The 22,003-nt window shown below is 41.8% G+C and overlaps 2 protein-coding genes across 4 annotated transcripts; one reads left to right on the top strand and one right to left on the bottom strand.

The window, feature by feature from the left end:
- Positions 1–327: 327 nt before the first annotated feature.
- Positions 328–10,444, top strand: alg9 (ALG9 alpha-1,2-mannosyltransferase). 2 transcript variants are annotated; one of them, XM_050040803.1, is made up of 15 exons: positions 328–492; positions 4,892–5,027; positions 5,159–5,293; positions 5,381–5,451; positions 5,599–5,687; positions 6,083–6,218; positions 6,328–6,415; positions 6,693–6,798; positions 7,824–7,946; positions 8,396–8,550; positions 8,654–8,783; positions 8,886–9,033; positions 9,150–9,279; positions 9,365–9,495; positions 9,722–10,444. In XM_050040803.1, exons 1-15 carry the CDS (start codon positions 353–355, stop codon positions 9,843–9,845), a joined length of 1,842 nt encoding a protein of 613 aa, XP_049896760.1. In that variant the 5' UTR covers positions 328–352; the 3' UTR covers positions 9,846–10,444. The 2 variants fall into 2 exon arrangements, with proteins under 2 accessions (XP_049896760.1, XP_049896759.1); XM_050040802.1 differs by lacking the exon at positions 4,892–5,027 and adding an exon at positions 3,285–3,420.
- A 101-nt stretch (positions 10,445–10,545) lies between these two features.
- Positions 10,546–20,742, bottom strand: layna (layilin a). Of its 2 annotated transcripts, XR_007569711.1 has the most exons (9): positions 18,909–20,742; positions 18,763–18,783; positions 18,005–18,302; positions 16,208–16,365; positions 16,080–16,124; positions 15,907–15,969; positions 15,695–15,791; positions 11,233–13,767; positions 10,546–11,011 (listed from the first exon to the last, which is right to left on the bottom strand). XR_007569711.1 is itself a non-coding variant. In XM_050040804.1 (8 exons), the coding sequence occupies exons 1-8, from the start codon at positions 18,982–18,984 to the stop codon at positions 13,047–13,049; spliced, it is 1,479 nt and encodes a 492-aa protein (XP_049896761.1). In that variant the 5' UTR covers positions 18,985–20,742; the 3' UTR covers positions 11,073–13,046. The 2 variants fall into 2 exon arrangements, 1 of the variants encoding a protein (XP_049896761.1); XM_050040804.1 differs by lacking the exon at positions 10,546–11,011 and having other exon boundaries at positions 11,073–13,767.
- Positions 20,743–22,003: the final 1,261 nt, after the last annotated feature.

Here is a 22,003-nt window from a genome sequence, read left to right as displayed (position 1 = left end):
ACTGGACTTGGCTAGTAATTTGTATGTGATTGTTTTGTTGGTGATGATGCTTATTATTATTATTACTATTATTATTGGATTGTGATAGTAAGGTTGTTTGTCAGTGATGAAAAATGAAACTTTGGCTGAAACCTAATAAAAATAATCATAAAAAATAAATAAATAGATAAGGACAAAAAATATATAATAAGAATATATGATAAGAACAAGGTTAAAAGACAGCTGAGTGCACCTGACTGAGAGGTTTCATCCTGAGACCACTACCATCCATTCACTGTGATGATGAGAGGTGTCAATAACCGGACAGCGGCGGAAATTACCGAAGTCTCACTCGGGTGCAGAATCGGAAAACATGGCGGCCAAGGCGCTTCGGCAGCGAACCAGGCGAGGCAGCAGACAAGATGCAAACAACGTGAACGTCCCCGCCGAGGCGCGGCCACCGAAAGAGGAGAAGGGCGGTGATGACAGTAAAACCACAGAGACCCGACAAGAGTGAGTATGAACCGGGAGAGGAGACGCCGGTGCTGCGGGCTCCATCCCCGGTCTGACTGACAGCTCGAGCGGGGGAAGCTAAGCTAGCTAGCTACTTTGACACGTTAGGCAAGTTTGGATCACAACAACAAGATATCAACGGTTGATAACGTTCACCAAACAACATACAGGACTATGAGTTTATAGCAGGTTGAAGTACAGTGGCTGTTAAGTTGTGTTTCCGCTTAGTTAGTTGCGTGTTTTATTAAAGTATGTTTATAATATAACGCAGTTGGGTTACCTGGTGTTCTTCATTCATCCCCTCCAGCTGTCACCCTGCCAGGTTTATGATATCTGACAACCAGTGGGTCAGCTGGTGCTCAGCACGGGCATGAACGTTTATTTCAGATCAGTAATTGTTGTTGTTGATATTTGCTGAAATTCTTCAAATAACTACTATCAGTTTGTGGGATGACGTGTCATAACAAAACGTAACGTGAGGATCAATGCTAAGCTGCATCTGAGCCGGCTAATCTGATGAGGGGTGTGAACAGGAGGAAACACTGCCGGACACAAGGAGGAGTGGAGGTTATCACTGTTACCATAATGACATGCTTCTAGAGTAAGCATACAGCTGTCCACATCTGGGAGGTAGCCTAACTAAAATAAGCACTGATAGGTAATGGAAATAAGTAAAGTGTGTTTCCACAGATAATATGGTGTCTGACATCCTCAGCAATCTGCTCATTGTAAGCGCCCCACTAGAAACTACAAATGATGTAACTATAGGTTTCAGATTCAATGATTTAAAAGTTTGTCACATGCAGTACAGACAACATGTGTAGTGAAATACAATGTGGCATGCTTTTATGACTGTACTAAACGACTAGTGTGAAAACAGACACTCTGGCGACCTGTCCAGGGTGCACCCCGCCTCTCTCCCAGTGTCAGCTGGGATAGGCTCCAGCTCCCCTGCGACCCTTAACAAGATAAGTGGTTACACAAATGAATGGATGAATTAAAGGTTTTAAATTCAACATCAAAATATATAAATGTATGACATATAGAGATGCATGATGTTGGATTTTTTGCCGATATGTGATATGCCGATATGTAACAACTCATTTGACCGATAACCAAAACCAGTATTGATATTTCCACTTTTTCCCCACCTAATATTAGTGATCATCACGTCTCCTCTGTAGTGGAATTAACATCATATTATGCATTAGAGGTGTGCCATATCATATCGTTCATGATAATACTGGTATAATTTATAATATATAAAAAAGTTATATCGTGATACCCACGATATTTAGACTTGTCTAAAAAGAGGAGCAGCTTCAGTAGCGTGTCATAAACTGTGGCGTCTTAGACTCAGAGGGAACTCATTCAGCGGCTCCTCCGGCAGCAGCACAGCGTCTCTCCCTCTCTTCTCTCGCTGTGCGCACACTAGAGTCTGTGTCATCAAGTGATTTTGTCATAAATTATTGGTAATGTAAACCTACATGACATTCGTGGCTCGACCAAAAACTGCATATATGTGACTGTGCGATAGTTCTGGCATCTTAACAGCCTGTCACAGGTTACAGCATGATGATAAGAGGAGAAATGGCAGAGCATAAAGGTCCAGGTGGAAAAAAGAACAACTCAGTCATTTAGGATTTTACTAAAAGAAGGAAATCACCTGTTGATTTATATATATAGATCCCAGGGTACTTGTTTTTGTATTTGGGAGCTGTTTAAATGTGTAATTTCTGGTAGATTTTGTTTTGTTTAACCAATAATATTATAAACAGAATCTGAATCTCACTCTGAGTTACTGTTGTTGTTCACAATCTAAAGAAATGTTAATTTATGTTTAGTTTTTACTGAATATTTGATGGCAAACTGTTTATCAATTATTTTGTTGCCATTCAGTGTTCTTAGATTAATAATACATTTGTTTTACTATTTTTTTATATCCTCAAGAATATCATTATCACAAAAATACCATGAAATGTTGTGATATTATTTTATGGCCATATTGCCCACCCCGATTATGCATGCATACCCTTATCATGATGGCCCACCAGCAGATGGAGACATGAAATACAATACTTTCTTTGCAGATTCCGATATTTAATTTTAAAGACAATATCGGCTGTAATCCCTAATTACATCTGTAAAATACACACGTGCTCACACGACTTAAAACAGGGAATGGCCAGGAGCTGAAAACAGACACCAAACAGGCCACTAATTGTGAAAAACTGGAACCCAGAGAGCAGTGGAGGACAGCTGTGCCACTGCCTAACATATAATTAGTTTTAATAGGCCTTTTGATACAGTTGTGATATTGCTCAGACATAGTTCATTTGTGTTTTCTCTGTCTTTCAGTCCTCGGAGTAATACAGGCTTATCTGTCCTCCGCTGTGAGCTGACATTTACTTTGTGTTCCACCAAACGCTTAATTTTGTAATTAAGGGCATATTAATTAGCCAGCTCTGAAATGATTACCATAATGGGGGCCTTTATTGGTGTTTTATTAAAAGCAGGTGCAGTGGAAACATCAATCAATTAAGCCTGCATTATGTTAAAACACACAGAGAAGCATCAAAGGCCAGTGTACAGCTTCATTAGGTTGCTGGAGATGGCTAATGAGACTGGGTCATCTTCTATTAAATATGCACAAAGCAGACATGATAAACTATTGAAGTACATTTTGATGTTGTTAAATACATTTTGCTGAAACAGATTTTAATAATAATGCATATATTATTCTATGGTATTTTGCATTTGTACATCTGTGTCTTTTTTTTTTTTTTAAATAGATCAATAAGTCGGGGAGGGCAGGTATGGGCTCCAGAAGGTTCGACAGCATTTAAATGCCTGCTCTCCGCACGCTTCTGCGCAGCTTTGCTCAGCAACATCTCAGACTGCGATGAGACGTTCAACTACTGGGAGCCTGTGAGTGCCACTCACTACTATCAGACATCCTCAAGTGCAGCTTGCTGTCATTTGTGCCAGGGATCTTCTTATAATTGTGTCAGAATCTCTTTGTTGTTCCAGTAATCTGCAATTGTTGACTGTTTTGACAGATGCACTACCTGCTGTACGGCACAGGGATGCAAACGTGGGAATATTCTCCATTGTACGCCATCAGGTCCTACACTTACCTGTGGTTACATGCTCTGCCTGCTTGTTTACACGCCCATGTTCTACAGNTAAGAGGAGAAATGGCAGAGCATAAAGGTCCAGGTGGAAAAAAGAACAACTCAATCATTTAGGATTTTACTAAAAGAAGGAAATCACCTGTTGATTTATATATATAGATCCCAGGGTACTTGTTTTTGTATTTGGGAGCTGTTTAAATGTGTAATTTCTGGTAGATTTTGTTTTGTTTAACCAATAATATTATAAACAGAATCTGAATCTCACTCTGAGTTACTGTTGTTGTTCACAATCTAAAGAAATGTTAATTTATGTTTAGTTTTTACTGAATATTTGATGGCAAACTGTTTATCAATTATTTTGTTGCCATTCAGTGTTCTTAGATTAATAATACATTTGTTTTACTATTTTTTTATATCCTCAAGAATATCATTATCACAAAAATACCATGAAATGTTGTGATATTATTTTATGGCCATATTGCCCACCCCGATTATGCATGCATACCCTTATCATGATGGCCCACCAGCAGATGGAGACATGAAATACAATACTTTCTTTGCAGATTCCGATATTTAATTTTAAAGACAATATCGGCTGTAATCCCTAATTACATCTGTAAAATACACACGTGCTCACACGACTTAAAACAGGGAATGGCCAGGAGCTGAAAACAGACACCAAACAGGCCACTAATTGTGAAAAACTGGAACCCAGAGAGCAGTGGAGGACAGCTGTGCCACTGCCTAACATATAATTAGTTTTAATAGGCCTTTTGATACAGTTGTGATATTGCTCAGACATAGTTCATTTGTGTTTTCTCTGTCTTTCAGTCCTCGGAGTAATACAGGCTTATCTGTCCTCCGCTGTGAGCTGACATTTACTTTGTGTTCCACCAAACGCTTAATTTTGTAATTAAGGGCATATTAATTAGCCAGCTCTGAAATGATTACCATAATGGGGGCCTTTATTGGTGTTTTATTAAAAGCAGGTGCAGTGGAAACATCAATCAATTAAGCCTGCATTATGTTAAAACACACAGAGAAGCATCAAAGGCCAGTGTACAGCTTCATTAGGTTGCTGGAGATGGCTAATGAGACTGGGTCATCTTCTATTAAATATGCACAAAGCAGACATGATAAACTATTGAAGTACATTTTGATGTTGTTAAATACATTTTGCTGAAACAGATTTTAATAATAATGCATATATTATTCTATGGTATTTTGCATTTGTACATCTGTGTCTTTTTTTTTTTTTTAAATAGATCAATAAGTCGGGGAGGGCAGGTATGGGCTCCAGAAGGTTCGACAGCATTTAAATGCCTGCTCTCCGCACGCTTCTGCGCAGCTTTGCTCAGCAACATCTCAGACTGCGATGAGACGTTCAACTACTGGGAGCCTGTGAGTGCCACTCACTACTATCAGACATCCTCAAGTGCAGCTTGCTGTCATTTGTGCCAGGGATCTTCTTATATCTGTGTCAGAATCTCTTTGTTGTTCCAATAATCTGCAATTGTTGACTGTTTTGACAGATGCACTACCTGCTGTACGGCACAGGGATGCAAACGTGGGAATATTCTCCATTGTACGCCATCAGGTCCTACACTTACCTGTGGTTACATGCTCTGCCTGCTTGTTTACACGCCCATGTTCTACAGACAAACAAGGTATTCCACTGTTCTATTATAGAGACGTGTATGTCATAATGCTGGAGTATTTGCAGAGGTTTCAGGCTTGTGTTGTGACTCTTGCAGGTGTTGGTGTTCTACTTTGTACGATGTGTCTTAGCGTTCTCCTGCTGTGTCTGTGAGCTCTATTTCTACAAGTGAGTTTACGCTCCTCTTAAATAAATTAAAGTAGGCATCTTACTGTAAGCACCTTGGCTTAAGAGTTTTGTGATGATTGACTAGATGTTTCTTTATAAATATCTATATATGATATGGAAGTTAACAGTTTGGTTTGTGTCTGACAGGGCAGTTTGTAAGAAGTTTGGTTTGCATGTGGGCCGTCTGATGTTGGCATTCCTTGTCCTGAGCACGGGAATGTTCTGCTCATCTGCAGGTTGGTCAGATTTATTCGCTTAGTTAATCCGTTTCCATCTCTGCTGTCATTTCTCACCATTCTGTATTTTTTACTCTTTTTCTACTCACTTTCATCCCTACTACGTTTCTAGGTTCTCTCTTTTCCAGGTGTTTGCCTTCCAGATTTTTCGAGTAACTTATTACAGAGCTGTATTTGTCTGTCGTTTTTATTGCCAAATCAGCACACTGATCAAAAATATGGAGCAGAACTGCCATGTGTACAGTGTGCAGTGTACATTTAAGAAGGGATATTTTTTGTTGTTCTGCTCAAATGAAAGTCGGATGAGTAAGGCTTTGCAGAGGTAACATATTGACTCAGGTTTGTGGCTTGCTGCTCATTTTTTGTGATCATCCTCTTATGTTCTTGCTCCTCAGCATTCCTGCCTTCCTCTTTCTGTATGTACACAACGCTGGTTGCCATGACGGGGTGGTTTCAGGACTCAACTCCGTTAGCCATCATGGGTGTGGCTGCTGGCGCCATCGTTGGATGGCCATTCTCCGCTCTGGTCGGGTAAGATAATAAACTAAAATGCCTATTTGTCAGCTACACCTTTCCCCCCCCAGACAGGCTCGTCGAAATTTATTACTCTTAATGAAGCTATACTTTATTTTCTCTGCAGGATTCCGATCGCCTTCGACCTGCTGGTGTTAAAGAGGCAGTGGAAAAGTTTTATCACCTGGTCGGCTGTCGCTCTGCTTCTGCTGCTGGTGAGAATGCATTTTTAAAACTTTAAATTTGCATATTACAGGACAAAGGTGCCTGTATATGAGATTATTTGCAGTGTCACAGCTGCAGTGTGTGCAGGACAGTGTTGGAGAGTTAGTCATTAATATGTCATACAGAAAATAATATAACAAAGACACACTGTATATATTTGCGTGTGAAATTCTTCAAAAATTACACAATATCATGTTTATGTTGTGAAAGGTAAATGTATAAAGGTCTATCACTTTCCTCTGTGTTTATCCTGTGTGTGTTTCTCAGGTACCCCTCATGGCAGTAGACTCTTTCTTTTATGGCAAACTGGTCATTGCTCCGCTCAATATTCTGCTGTATAACGTCTTCACACCACACGGACCTGATCTGTATGGTAATATACAAAAAGCACACATCACTACTGTATCATTTTATATCTTGTTGGCAAAAAACAGAATCTGATGTTGCCCATTCAGCTCGGGAACACACGCTCCCTCTATTTTGTCATAAAGTGCTTTTTATTATGTTTCATTTTGTTGAAGAGAAACAACATTTTCATATTATCTAATTCTGCATGTTACAGGGAGCCATTTTCTAGGGCATGTGCTTTATTACAGCGACTGCAGAGCAAAGAGTCTGCATGATTAAAACTGCTTTGTGCCATACCAGGTTTTATTACAGCCACAAGCCAACAGCCGGTGATCGTTGTTTAATGTGCTGTGCGAAAAACAGAATCAGAATCAGCATCCAATTTCCTTTCATTTCATTTTTTAGAAGTGGTAGTTTGTGCAGAAATGTGCACAACTGGCCAAGGGATGTGAAGAGATTCACAGTATGAAGTATAAACAAAATGCAATATATAAGCTCTAATCTTTTTTATAGGTGAACAATCTTAAATCACAGCAAGAAAACGGTAGGACTCTACTAGAACTGATCAGTTAGTCAGAGCATCAGAAATAGAATTCCTCAGCCAGCGACATTTCCATGAGTAGTTTTGTCAAGCAACAGTTAAATGCACCATTAACAGTTTGTTTTTTCTAAACAGTACTGGAAGTGAGGAGTCAGAATGGAGCGGATGGATCTTAAATTAAAAACCTGAAAAATTTAAAGCTGCACTGTTTATAGTGGACTGTAGAGGGCGCATCAACACTATCATATCAGATCTTTGACAGTGTGCCAGCAGGTTGTAAATAGACATAAACTTAATTCACAGACAGTTACAAAATATGTAAAGGACCTCTGGGCTTGTGTCTCCACCATCATTAGTCAGTGTTTCACCTGTTATAACAAATTCTCTAACCGTCTCGTCTGTGGATTTTCTCTTTAAGTAACTCTTGCAGTAACTTTGTATTGTCTTTATTGTGATTGTTTGTACATTAGCTGTAATATTTTGCATGTTTTTCATTGTTTAATTTTCAGGTACAGAGCCATGGCATTTCTACTTTGCAAATGGGATCCTGAACTTCAACCTGGTGTTTGCTCTGGCACTGTTCTCTCTGCCACTCACAGCTCTCATGGAGACACTGTTACACAGGTTCAATGGTGAGGACAATTTGTTTTTATACACCAGCACTAAAAAAAAAGACTAACTGTTGTCATTGCCTGCCCTTTTTGGGGGATAGAAAGGTCGTTAGGCGTCTGCCTCAGCAGAGCAGTATGTGTCATAATAATAAGAGGTGTGGTTGTGACGCACTTGGGTACTTTCCCCCGTTGTTTCATGTATTTAACAAGTTATTCTGGGGAACAGATTGAAAGCTTATGTGATGGTTCCTGTACCTATTAACTGATGCTATTACAAAACTGTTGTACCCTGCCATTAAAAATGTCCTGTACCTGAGTCCTGCTTAGTATCGGCATCATAAGTTTGCAGCAATAACTAGACATTAATCTAATCTAACACATGTTTAAAGAGTTTATTTGCTGTGTTGTAAATTCTTGAAGCAGCTTTTCGTGTAACTTCACATGCTTGTGCACATGTGTGTTTTCTGCAGTACAGAACCTGGGCCGTCCATACTGGCTGACTCTGTCTCCCATGTATCTGTGGATGTTGGTTTTCTTCACAAGACCTCATAAAGAAGAGCGTTTTCTGTTTCCCATCTACCCTCTCATCTGCCTCAGCGGAGCAGTAGCCCTCTCCTCTCTACAGGTATGTTTTTCCAATTTTGGTTCTAGTAGCAAAACTTCAGCAGACCCCTTTTTTAGAATCTGTAAATACTGAGTTGTAACAGATTGATTTTATTTTTTTGCAGAAATGCTACCACTTCCTGTTCCAGCGGTACCGACTGGAGCACTACACCGTCTCCTCCAACTGGTTGGCTCTAAGCACAGTTGCGGTCTTCACAGTGCTGTCACTGTCTCGTTCTGTTGCTCTCTTCAGAGGTGTGTGTACACACAGACACTGCTCTCAGTGTAAGGAGCAGTGTCAGGCAACAAAAGCAACACTTCATGATGGATGATATGAGATTTTTCCTCTGTCTACAGGCTACCACGCCCCTCTGGACCTGTACCCAGAGTTCCATCGCATCGCCAAGGATCCGACTCTTCACTCAGTCCCTGAAGGCAGACCTGTCAGTGTGTGTGTTGGCAAAGAGTGGTACCGCTTTCCAAGCAGCTTCCTGCTACCACACAAGTCAGTATCCAAGATTCCTACGCAGCTATTCAATGTCTAATAAAGTATGGAAGTGTATTTGCCATTTCCAGATGTGACTGTGTCATCTGCTAATAGTTTCTGGTTCTAATCCCCAGCTGGCAACTGCACTTCATTCAGTCTGAGTTTAAAGGGCAGCTGCCTCAGCCGTACGCGTCTGGTCCTCTGGCCACACAGATCATCCCAGCAAACATGAACGACCAGAACCTGGAGGAGCCGACCAGATATGTAAGTTGCTCATACACATGTTGACACATGGACACTGCACTCAATAGCAGTTGCATTTTAATTGTGAAATTTGTGCTCTGGGCAGGTGGATTTACGGCAGTGCCACTACTTAGTAGATCTGGACATAGATGAAGAGACGCCGCTGGAGCCACGTTATTCAGCCAACAAAGAGGAGTGGAACGTCATCGCCTATAAGCCTTTCCTTCAAGCCTCAAGGTATGTTCACAAATGCAGAATTTGCACAGAAATAATGGCTCTCAAGTCTTCTGAAGTTCATACAAATATACATTTCTAAATTTATAAAAGCTTAAAGGTTAAAGAAGGCCCAGAATACAGACTGGAAAGAATAAGAAGTATCTGCTTAATATTTAAATTTCTCCTCTGCACTAAGGCCTAAAAGAGGCTGATGCAAGTTTGTTAATAAGAAATACTTCTCTCTCAGGTCGTCTCCCCTCTTCAGAGCGTTCTACATCCCGTTTATATCAGATCATCACACCACCTACAGGCGCTACGTCATCTTGAAACCGCGGCGGCAAAAGCAGCCTCGTAAGCGGACCCACGGCTGACCTTTGGACCTCAGCCTGGCCACAAGTACAAAATCCTGGAAATCAATCACTTCCCCTCAAAGCAGCTGGTATTCGTGTGAATGATGTGTGGACGTGTATGCATGCATGTGTCTTGAAATATTTGTCTCATGTCTCATTTGAAGATATCAGACCCTTTAAGGACGTTATGTCTGCTTGTGGGTGTGTGTGTGATTGACTGAAGAGAAAATGTTATGTATGTGTGCTTGGCAGGGATCAGCTGGACCTGTATGTAAAACGTTTTATCTCAGTTTGTGTGTGTGTGTGTGTGTTTGTGTGTAAATGAATGTCTTAGAGTGGATGCACACTACAAGATTTTTATATGTATTAAGCCCAGGACAGGCCGATACACACAGATAAGTGTTTTCTTTTCATACTTTGCTGAAAAACGTGGCCTGAATGGATGTGTTTTTTTTCTAAATAATGAATCAAAGAAATCTTGTAGTGTTTGCTCACCTGAACTTGAACAGTATCTTATTGTGTGCTCTGTTGGATGTGAGTGGTGGAGATGAATGAAAGCGTGGGTGCGTTAGTAATTTAACTTGGAATGTTAATAAAAACTTGATTGACTGCGAATAAAACCCTCCTGTTTTTTTATCGGGACAGTAAAATCACGTCATCACACAGACAGATTCAATTGAATCTCATTTTATTTGAAGATGTAACAAACATACAAACCACTCTCACTTACAGGAGAGATGTCAAGGCATTATACATTCTGAATAAATAATAATAATGATGCTATATTTAATCATTCTCTTCAATATCATGCCATTGCTGTGGTCAGGCTGCGGGCAACTCAAATTTACTGCAAGAGCCACCTTTCCACTTGCTAGCATTGTTTTTGTCTTTGATTTCCTCAGTAGGAGACAGAACGCCGTTAATAAATTCAATGCAAGATCTGGATATCTCACAGTTTAAGGCCATGTCAAAACACTCTCGCAGTACATAGAAAATATCCAGCCTTCGCTCTCTCAAGCAGTGTTGGTTTATTGTGTCTTGATCTGTTTGAGGTAGCCGGTTTATATCAGGTAAACGTGGGTGAGGTTAAAAGTTTTTGAACAGGCACAGCAAACATAAGGGTCCAAGACCGTTGATAGTTATCCTACCAAGCAAGGGCAGCATGACAAGGCCATGCAAACAGGCTGCTACACACACACACACACACACACACACACACACACACACANAGCAGTGTTGGTTTATTGTGTCTTGATCTGTTTGAGGTAGCCGGTTTATATCAGGTAAACGTGGGTGAGGTTAAAAGTTTTTGAACAGGCACAGCAAACATAAGGGTCCAAGACCGTTGATAGTTATCCTACCAAGCAAGGGCAGCATGACAAGGCCATGCAAACAGGCTGCTACACACACACACACACACACACACACACACACACACACACACATTTCACTATCAAAGTCGCTCATAATCACTCAGTCACATCCGAGGTACTACATGCTATACTTGAGGTCTCACGTGGCTTCTTTACTGGGCGTCCTCTCACCAAAGCTTAATCAGTCGCCTCTGAAGGCCCCCAGATTTCCTGTGTGCATTTGTTTGTAGTAATTGTAGTAAGAGTATTCCACCAATTTGAAATTGCCCTGTAACATTGCCAGACTCACAGTTTTTAAAAAATGCATTCTTCTTTCTTGTCAAAATATGGCTCCTACATTTCCCACAATGCAACTTGACCACCAACAGATTGCTCTGATGGTGTGTTCCACTTGCACTTGGAAGCCGGAGTGTCAGAGTTCCCGGTCGGAAATTTCAACTGGAACCCCCCCTAAAGTTGGATATCTGCCCTAAGGAAGTGCGCCGGGCTTTGACGACAATCTTTGTAGTGACCAAACAGTGGAGTTACAACTTTCGAGTCCATCTCATGATGCCATTGTGCCCAAAGAGACTTTTTAACATAGACTTAGCATTGCGAAAGAGACAGAGAAAATCAGAGGACACATTTTTTTGAGTGTCACAACCCCTGCAAAGCCTAGAGTCTAGAAGAGCTGCACATTTAAATCATTTATCCCCATTGAAGTTAGCAGAGCACTGAACAGGAAGTAGCCGTCGTGGCAGGCAGAAGTTTCTCGTGCGCTTGCTCTAAGGGCCGACTGATGCAGAAGCAGTGCCGATCATCTGGGTAATTTATACATGGCAGTTGTATGTTTTTGGTTTCATGCACCACCGAGCAACTTTCATTGAATTGAGTGCTGTGTCCAGTTCTCTTTACACATTTATAGGAAAGTCGGAGGGACCTCACCAGCCCTGATCTCAAAATCCAAGATGGCCGGTGCATCAACAGTAGTGAAAGCTGTGGTAATATGCTGTTTATTAGCACTTCTGCTTCACTTGTGTCTCATCAAAACAGTTGTATATACAAGACTGTCCTACTTTATCCACTGACATGTAGCTACGGTGTCTGTAGGGGCAAAATTCAGCGTAATACGTTTTTATCATCCAGTTTTGGTAGTAATGGCTAACCTGGATGGAACTGATACTGCAAACAACATCTTGGTTTTCCGACTTGTACTGGAATGTGATCAACTTGGGTGTGACATCATTCCCAGTTCTGACTTCTGAGGTAAATAATATGCAGCATGAGATTCAGGTGTGTCATGCTAGTGGCGGCTAATGTAACTTTGTAGCCGCTGCTTGTAGCTTCAGGCAGAGTTGAGAGGTCTGCTAAACTCACGCTTCCCAGGTTGCTTTTTTCTCACACCTGGAGTCTCCAGCACCAACCGACGCTGACTCAAATGACATCACTTGAGGCGATTTTTCAGATTTCATGCAGCTCCATCTGAAGCCACCTGTGCAGTAGTGCTCCCAACACCTGTAAACAGACTTTGATGTGTGAAATGAATGGAAATCGTTTTGTTTCATTTTGTTGTAATTTGTATAAGCTGATCCTTCAATTTTAAGTTCATTTTCCTTAACAAATTTGTGTTTGATCATCACAAACGAATTGCCACACGGGCCTAGTCTGCCCATGAGCTACAAATTGTGGGGTCAGTAACAAAATCTCATCTGAGCATGTCCTCATCTCATTTAAATCCCCTAAAAGGCTTCAGACACATACTATACAAACATTTACAACCATGTACGTGCACAGTTTTTTTTTCATCCTCTTGGTCCTGTACACAATCACACACACTGCTATACACACACTAAGGTAGCTGTTCAGAGGATCAGTAGTTTTCTCTGTTGATCCATTCTTGTTCATTGTAGTATCTCCTTCCGGCATCAAGATTCAGGCCGTTTCTGTAGCTGTCCAGGTTTGCTTGGTAGGATTTTCGGTTTCCAAAGGTTCCTAGGCTGGTCTGGTAAGTGTCGTCCTTGCCGTTGGTGATGTATGTCTGATAGAGGTCAGCCTTCACTGTGTGACTTCCAGGCTTCAGTTTGGGATCATAGAGGTCGCTCCCTCCTCTGATGCTGCCATCATACAACCCATGGTCCCCGTACACGCTGCTGCCGTAATGCTCGCTCTTTGTCGTACGACGACCTAGACTCCTGTCATAATACTCTCTGTGCCCGGTGGAGCCCAGACTGCTGTCATTCAAGTCCCTCAACTCCCTCTTTGCTGAGCGGCCCAAGCTGGTGTTGTAGAAGTCACGGTTGGTGCGACGCCCAAGGCTGAGGTCATTGAGGTCAAAGTTGAGGAAGCAGCTCTCTGTGCTGGCAAGCGTCACAAAGCCGCTCTCTGTGTCCCGCCCCCCCAGGTTGTCGTAGTCACCTGTGGGTGTGTCGGGGGAGGAGCATAAAAAGGAGGTGTTTTTGGTGTGCGGGCGAGTTGAAACCAGGTCATCCTCCTTCTGGGAGCGAATGACGTTGTAGACGTCAGTTGGAGCCGGGCTGGGGCAGAAGCTTGGGTCCGTCTGGCATACTTCTGATTTCTGTTGTTTCCTCCTCCTGTCTCAAACACAGAAGAGAGCCATAAATATCAAGAGGTTCACAAGCTCATGATCTTCATTTTATAATTCAAACTGAGGTGTGGATTTAACGTGACAATAGCTTTTGGTTCAGTGTCTGAGTGAACTGATCCTACTGACAACTATTGCGCAGGCTTTCCCCAGACAAGTTATCAGGCCAGGTGGCAAATATCTTTTAACACGGTTGGCGACCCAGTGCTGCTTTTTTGACACAGACCAGCGACGGACTTTGATTTGACTTTGATTTAATAATGCAGCTAAGTCAAATTAAATTAAGTTTTTTATGTGTAAAAAGTAGCATTTGGTCATGTAATGTAATTTGTAATTTGATGCAGATTCTGTATGTATTCGTAAGTGATTGAAACAGGGGGTCAAAACAAGATTTTGCATAGGGCCCCAAAAAAACAGGCCCAGTTCAGACCAAAGATTGACAAAGACTGTTTTAGAACACTGCAGAGAAAAGTTGCAACAGCGTGAACTTAAGCCAGCTGATGATGTCACCTGCAGCTCAGCTGGTCAAATCACCGGCAGCTGGTTTTAGAACATAACGCACATCAACTGTTTCAACAGTCAGTCAGCTTGTAGTGAAGTCCACTGTCAAGTCAAAATAACTGCAGATGGCGTGTTCACTTGCTGCGGCAGGTGCTCCGTCTCCACCGAGCCCTATGTTTCCGTCCTCACAGTGTGTCGGTGTCGGACAGTGGGTCGCTGCTGCTGCTCGCTGCTTGACTAAGTTGTTGGCGCTGGTTTCTTACATTATGATGGCATACTTATTATGAATACCGTCCATATGATGCTCATTTTATGATTTTCACCATTTCATCACTACTACAAATGCAACTGTAGCCAGTATCACACTATCACTATCCTCATTCATATTTGAAGAAGCTACAAATTTTATTCAGCCACAAAATAAGCCTGAAAAGCTGCAAACAGAACTGAGGTACAGAGAGTTCTTGCATAGAGATGACACACCGTCTCATCTAGTTGCATTGGCATGAACCGGCAGGTTTTTAGAACGTTGCAGAACGGCGCATTGCAAGTAGTTGCATGTTTCAACTCGTCTCATCGCAAATCTTTGGTCTGACCTGGGCTTTAGGCTGGGTGGGCCTCCCAACTCACAGAAACGTTTTTGTTGCCAAAGTAGCACAAGATTGTCAATGTTCGGGGCATCGGTGGCTTAGTGGTAGAGCAGGCGCCCCATGTACAAGGCTGTTGCCGCAGCAGCTCGGGTTCAACTCCAGCCTGTGGCCCTTTGCTGCATGTCATTCCCTCTCTCTCTCTCCCCCCTTCACACTCATCTGTCCTATCAATTAAAGGCTTAAAATGCCCAAAAAAATATCTTAAAAAAAAAAAAAGATTGTCAATGTTCATTCCTCTGTGACACAAACCTTCATTGTTATCAAAAGAACGATTAAAAATACATTCATGACCACCATTTCACTAGGCAACAGGTTCCTTTAATGCGATGAACACAGGCTCTGTATTTTATTTTGAAACAAATCCCAACTACTTCACCCTGCTTTTGTACTCATTAGCATATATTAATCCGGAGTTGAAAATAGTCCCCACTGCTTCTTCCTGTTTGAGGAACGTTTGCTAAAAGCTTCAGTGCCAGCTGTCATAGGAAATGTTACAGCTTTTTAAAAAAAAAATGAAACTGTATATTTGTGAGTCAGTAGGAAGAATGGGCTTGGAGCAGAGTGTCACAGACTAGGTAGCGAAGACTCATTAATAATGATTCTGGTAAGGATGTTAACAAAAGCAAATATAGGAAACATTTGCTAAAAAAAACTGTTTTCACGTTGGGGTTTCATCTCTCAGATTTAGAACAATCTGCTCACTGATGACCACATCAATGTTTAACTTTCAGTAGATCAAAGTATTCATTGGCATTTGTTCCTCACCGTGTGGCCAGCAGTTTGAAGCAGCAGACTCCGATCGCTGTCAGTAACAGCAGAATCAGGGGGATGGTGGGAATGATGATGTAAATCAGATTCAGAGCTAAAAGAGACAACAGACAGAAAGATACACATTTAGTGACTGACATGTCAGCGTTTGGACTACTACATCAGAGAAGAAAAAATTATTTATCAATACGAGTCTTGGGTCAGTCAACCTGTATTGCTGCCCTGGTCGCGGTCATTTGGATTCCACGGCAGCACGGATGAAGGGAAGACATCTGTAATGAAAAGCATCCATGATGTTCAAACTCACAGTATATTGATTACACTCACTGTCAAAGTATCTATAATGTGACATTTTTTAACAATCATACTGAGCACATTTTACTTGTTAGAGTGGAGTTGGGAGACGGGGACGGGTCCTGTGGCTTCTCTGTGGAAAAAATGAATCACAGTCAACAATGTTCAAGTATTTTCACAGTAACAGAGTATTGAATGCCGTGGTAGCGGTACTACCTGCAGTGTATTTACAGATGAAGTTGTTCTTGGTTTCACAATTGTCGTCATTCCACTGGAACATATAGAGCCCACCCAGACCGGGAGGAGCGGACGGTTGGTGATACATTACCACACACACCTCATAGCCACATGATGGCTCATCCCAATGCCAGTTCCTACAACAAACACACACAAAGAAAGTACATGTAAAAGAGCGTTTTTTTCCTCAAAAGCTCTTTTACAAAGCGTACTTTAAATTAAAAAAAGGTTAAAAAAAAAAAAAAAAAAAGCTGAGACCAAGACCGAGAATCAAACGTTAATACTTTTTTGTACTGCCTGAAAAGTGGCTGTTACACCGGGTATCAAAAGTCGTTTAGTACTGAAAGCTGGCGTTGCATTTGTGGTCAGATTTTGTTATTGCTTGTAGTTATTCATTGATTATATAGTTCCTATTTATTTGTGACTCAGCGCCGGCAATAGCCATGGCCGAAGGCATTGTGTTTTTGGGTTTTCGTCCATCCGTGCGTCTGCCTGTCCGCCCATTCTCGTGAAAGCGATATCTCAAGAACACCTTCCGGGAATTTATTCAAATTTGGCACAAATTTCCACTTGGACGCAACAATAACTCATTAGATTTTGGCCGTCAAAGGTCACTGTGACCTCAAAGAAAAGCTGCTTGTGTTTAGACAATACTGAAGGTAGTCAGATAAATCAGCCAGGCTATCCCACTGGTCTATATTAGCTTAATACAGATACAGTATATATATATGTATAAGTGCGCCCCCCATGCAGTACAATGCACCATGCCACACCACAAAAAGTGCTTAGGAATGGCTCGGCAGACGTGACTAAGATCAAGGCGTCAACCTGGCCTCCAATTTCTCCAGATCCCAATCCAATCGAGCATCCATTGAGCATGCCAGTACCTTATCTTGCAACCCACAGGACTAAAAGGATTGGTCGACAACGCCTTGGTGCCAGACAACACAGGACACCCCCAGAGGTCCCGTGTCCATGCCTCGACAGGTCAGAGGCTGCACCGTAGATTGGAGTTGGCTCTGGCCTGTTGCGGCTTGGACAAAGGACCTCTGTGGTACTGGTTTGTCACAGATACTCAATCAGATTGGGATCTGGAGAATTTGAAAGCTAGGTCGATATCTTGAGCTCTTTGTCACGTTCCCTGGGCCATTCCTGAGCAGTTTTTGCGGTGTGGCATATTGCACTGCCTTGCTGAGGGGCTACTGCCATCGGGGGTACTGTTGCAATGAGCAGGGGTGCTTGGTCTATAACAATGTGTAGGTAAGTGGAGTGCATTAAGGGGCATTCACATGAATGCAAGGACCAAATGTTTCCCAGCAGAACACTGCATTGTAATGAAACGATCAATGGTATTCACTTCACCTGTCAGTTATTTTAATGTTTTGGCTGATTGGTGTATATGGGCTGACAAGTGATAAGACATTGCAGTACAAAAATGCCAAAATATGTTATATGTAATTCAGAAACAGTGAAAAAAATCAGGGAATCCTTATCGCAAATGTTTTTTTGTGTCACACGTAAAAAGATTGAGCTGATATATCATCAGATTTTTTAAACTAGCCTATTTAAAAATGGTTTTGTAGAAAGAAAAACATTTTCAGAGGAAGTTATTTTTTGTACTAAAACTCTGGTATCACATCAGGAAGAGGACCAAACAAATGAGGAGTATTTTTTCTTCAGTACACAGTCCTCATCCTATAATCAGCAGTGAAAATTAACCATTTGATATATCACTTCATGAATTTAAAATTCACTTTAACCCCCCCTCCTACCCACCTAAATGGTGATTTGCTGCCATCCAGCCAGTAGTACTGTGAGGAGCAGTCTGAGCTGCTGTTCTCGTCTCCATGGTTACGGCGGAGACCGATCCAGAAGTCTCCATCAGTTGGGCGGAGCTCTGTGATGAGCTGCTCTATGATCTTCTGCTCAGACTCCGACTCCACGCTCAGCAGCTGCCCCCCGTCCCGTCTGCAGGCGAACTCTGCATCTACGAAGTTCAGCCTACGCCGGAGCTCGGAGAAATAGGCCAGCTTGTAGCACGGCTTCCCTTTTCCTGCCTTGCACACACGTTGACCTGCACACACACACACACACACACACACACTTGATTACACGTGCCAGATGTGCACTAAATTTTTTTAACATGCTCCCTCACATTTCACAAGCATCGTCTAAACAGTCTGCATTTGAGGACTGAGCATAAGAAAGGATCTTACTGTGGGAATATTNTACGCCGGAGCTCGGAGAAATAGGCCAGCTTGTAGCACGGCTTCCCTTTTCCTGCCTTGCACACACGTTGACCTGCACACACACACACACACACACACACACTTGATTACACGTGCCAGATGTGCACTAAATTTTTTTAACATGCTCCCTCACATTTCACAAGCATCGTCTAAACAGTCTGCATTTGAGGACTGAGCATAAGAAAGGATCTTACTGTGGGAATATTGTACCCAAATCTACACATCTGGATTAGTTGTGGAAGCCTTTATGTTTTAAAATTGTAATTTTAAGAGTGTGTTGCCTACCTCTGGCTTCGAATATATCCGCTTCAAGTGCCAAACATTCAGCATAAAGTCAGGAAGGCAGGCCATGGAGAAACAAAAGACAGATCCACAACTGAGTCAAGAGTTCATGTCTTTGAGCTGTGTTGTGTTTTCTGTGTGCAGCTTACCTGTGATGAGACTTGTGGCCGCAGATGGATCAAAACATAAAAGCAGGAAGTGACAGAAGATTGTCAGCAGGTCCATTTTTGTCAGCTGTTCACCACCACCTCTTGTATTTCAGTTTAGTCTTTTTCATTCCGCTGTCTGTTCATCTGGTCGTCAGTGGAGCTCAGGTGAAACCAGAGAAACTCTACCTGAACCTGAAGACGTGAGCTGTTGCTTTTGGGAAGAATCCCTGAAAAGGACAAAATACAAAGGGGAAGCTAAAGAAGTGCCAAAGAGGCAAGCCCCCTGTTCTATCTGCCGAAAGAGAGAGTAAGTGAGACAGGAGGAGGAGCAGGAAGAGGAGGAGAAAAGGCTGCGTGTTTGGGAGGGGGCTGTAATCTGTTAAGAGCAGTCTTAATGATTGGGAGAAGAAGCTGCATCGATCGCAAGACATCTAATCATGCAAGTGCTTCTCATCGTAAACGCTGACAAGAGGCAGATTTCGCTCCTTCCTTTATTACTTAAGCTCTGGGTATTATCATTACAAAAGTGTTACATGAAAATGATCTGCTTTAACTCGATCAGGGATATTTTAAAATGTTTCTCTCAGGTCTGTCTTTAAGGTGTATTGCAGGCAGTGATGTTCCATTATTGTGTGTCAGTACAAAGCAGGACAGATAGCCAGCGCTATTGACATCTTCAAGAGGAGGATCAATCATTTTTCTTTCCTTTAAAATTGAAGCCTCGTGGTTTCAAATCTTGGACCTGTATCTTTCTCTGCAACATAAAACATACTTTAAAAAATTTAATCAAGTTCAGACTGTAATCGCTTTTTGATCTGAATGTCGATAAATCATAATTGCTGCGTAAGTAAGGAAGCGTAATGCATTCACAAGAAAAAAATAACATTTGAGCAGAATTTTTTTCCATGAACTTTCCTCAAAATTCTGAGGTTAATTTGCAAATAAAGAGCAGCTTTTTTCCAAGTGGATACCTCATGCTTCTGTACATATGTATACCAAATGCATGACCTTTTCCAATCAAGTCCTGCCCAGTTCAAACATGAAAAATGCACAGACCAAAACATAAATACAGAAAATTTGTGTCTTAGAATAAGCAGACCTTTACAAGGAAATGTTGTAGAACTCCATCAATCAGAATAATAAGCTGATGGATGAAGAAAAAGGGTTTTCGGGGCCTGTAAATGTGTCAAAAAAGTCAACATGTTGATCACAAAAAAGTTAGAAACACAATATGTGACATGCATTTCTGTAGTGCACAAGAAAATCATGTAACATCGCTGCATATAACTTTTTTTTTAAATTTAACAATATATTTTTAAATTTAAAAAAACAAATAAAGGAATAATGTTGTAAGAGTTGTATTGCACAGTGTTATGTCTGTACTGAAAGTACAAAGTTGAAGTAAGCAGCTGGTTAGACTGGAAACAGGAAAATGGCTACAGAGCTTCATCTAAAGCTTGCAATTAACACATTATATCTATGATTAAACACTGCTGTAGCTACCATGACATCACCTATTAGTTTGTGGCGTTTTGAAGCCTTACATTTGGCATTTCGGCCCTCGCCACCTCAATTTTTTGGAGCCAGAAGTGACCATATTCGGGCTGGAGAGAGGCTGGAGCTGTGGAGGAGCGAGGGGCGGATCTGACTGAGAAGCTGAGGACACTATCTGCAGACAGTCTGTCACTTAATACTCAAATGTAAATGGGGGAGTCACATAAAAATTCACCCCCTGTACAGTTGTCATAAAAGGGAAAATCAGCCTTGAAAAATCAAAGAACAGTTTTTTGTACCAGGCTGTAAACATGTTTATTTCTGCTGTAAAGTCTGACATTTTAACATGGGGGTCTTTGGGGATTGAGTGGCCTCTGGAGCCAGCCTCAAGTGGCCATTTGAGTAACTACACTTTTTAGCACTTCCATGTTGGCTTCATTTTTCAGGCCTGGAGATTGCTGCTTGGATATAACATGATAATCAGCAAGCCCTGGAGGTGCTATTAGGTGCATTATTTCAGCCAGACCAGAGCAGGCCGAACTGTTTCCTGCTGTTCTTGGTCTTTCACCTCAGCTAACCTGACCACCTACAAACATAGCTTCATATCTATTGAAATCGTTCCTGTTGAACAGAGCCAGGCTAGCTGTTTCCTCTGTTTCCAGACTTCATGCTAAGCTAAGTTAGCCAGTTGCTGGTGGTGGCGGCTTCATATTTACCATCCAAACAGTGACAGTGCACCAGCTCTCAGTAGTAAGAAAGCAGATAAGCTTATTTTTCCACATTTGTAACTTTTTAAAATGATTTAGTGACAAAAAAACGCAGGAGAAAATAGAATTTATTGACAAGTTAATCTAATTGCAGACACTCAGCTCAGACAGATGCCAAAGTATTCAAACAAATAGGCTATTTAACAGCACAGGCAAGAAACAAGGGAGTTTTCCATCAGTATAATGCCTCCTATATAATTTCATATTCAAGCGTCGGGATCAGCAGTAGCCACGGACGCATGTGAGCATGACCTGCTTCTCTGAGCACAAATGTGGGGAAAAGTGTATGTATGCAGTTCTTAATGGTAGTAATTTCTAAAATGGCCCATAAGGTTGATTTAGGGCTCGCAAAGAGACAGATCAGCCAGAGTTTAAACAGCAGGATGCTTCATCAGGAATATGCTGTGTGTGCTACTGTTGAATAGGGAGTGAGGGTGGGAGAGCGGTTGAGGGGCGAGGCTGCCCTGGATATACTGTCTGCATGCATGCAGCTCTATCCAAACACTGCTAATCTGTTTAGGTGTAACAGATTGATTCCAGTCAAAGGGTTTGTTTAAATTGAAGGCGGAGTAGTGGATGTTGTTGGCAGTAGCAGGTGATGCTCTGAAAAAAAGAGAGAAGACAGAGAAGCAACCGAGTCCTCCAGAGGGATTCAATAAGGAATGGACCTCGTTTTAAATTTCTTCCTTGTTTACAGCATCTGAAACCAAGAGAGGATTTCATTCAATTAAGCCTCTCCCATTCGTTCCTCGTCCCACACAGTCTGTCTTCCTCCGTCTCTGCCTCCTCCTCTTATCCCACTGACCTCCTCCCTCTCTCCCAATTAGTTAAAGG

This window comes from Epinephelus moara, chromosome 3 (assembly GCF_006386435.1).
Source record: "Epinephelus moara isolate mb chromosome 3, YSFRI_EMoa_1.0, whole genome shotgun sequence".
Lineage (NCBI taxonomy): Eukaryota > Metazoa > Chordata > Actinopteri > Perciformes > Serranidae > Epinephelus > Epinephelus moara.
The sequence above is the reverse complement of the archived record's forward strand: the minus strand, read 5'-3'. Positions and strand labels throughout refer to the sequence as shown.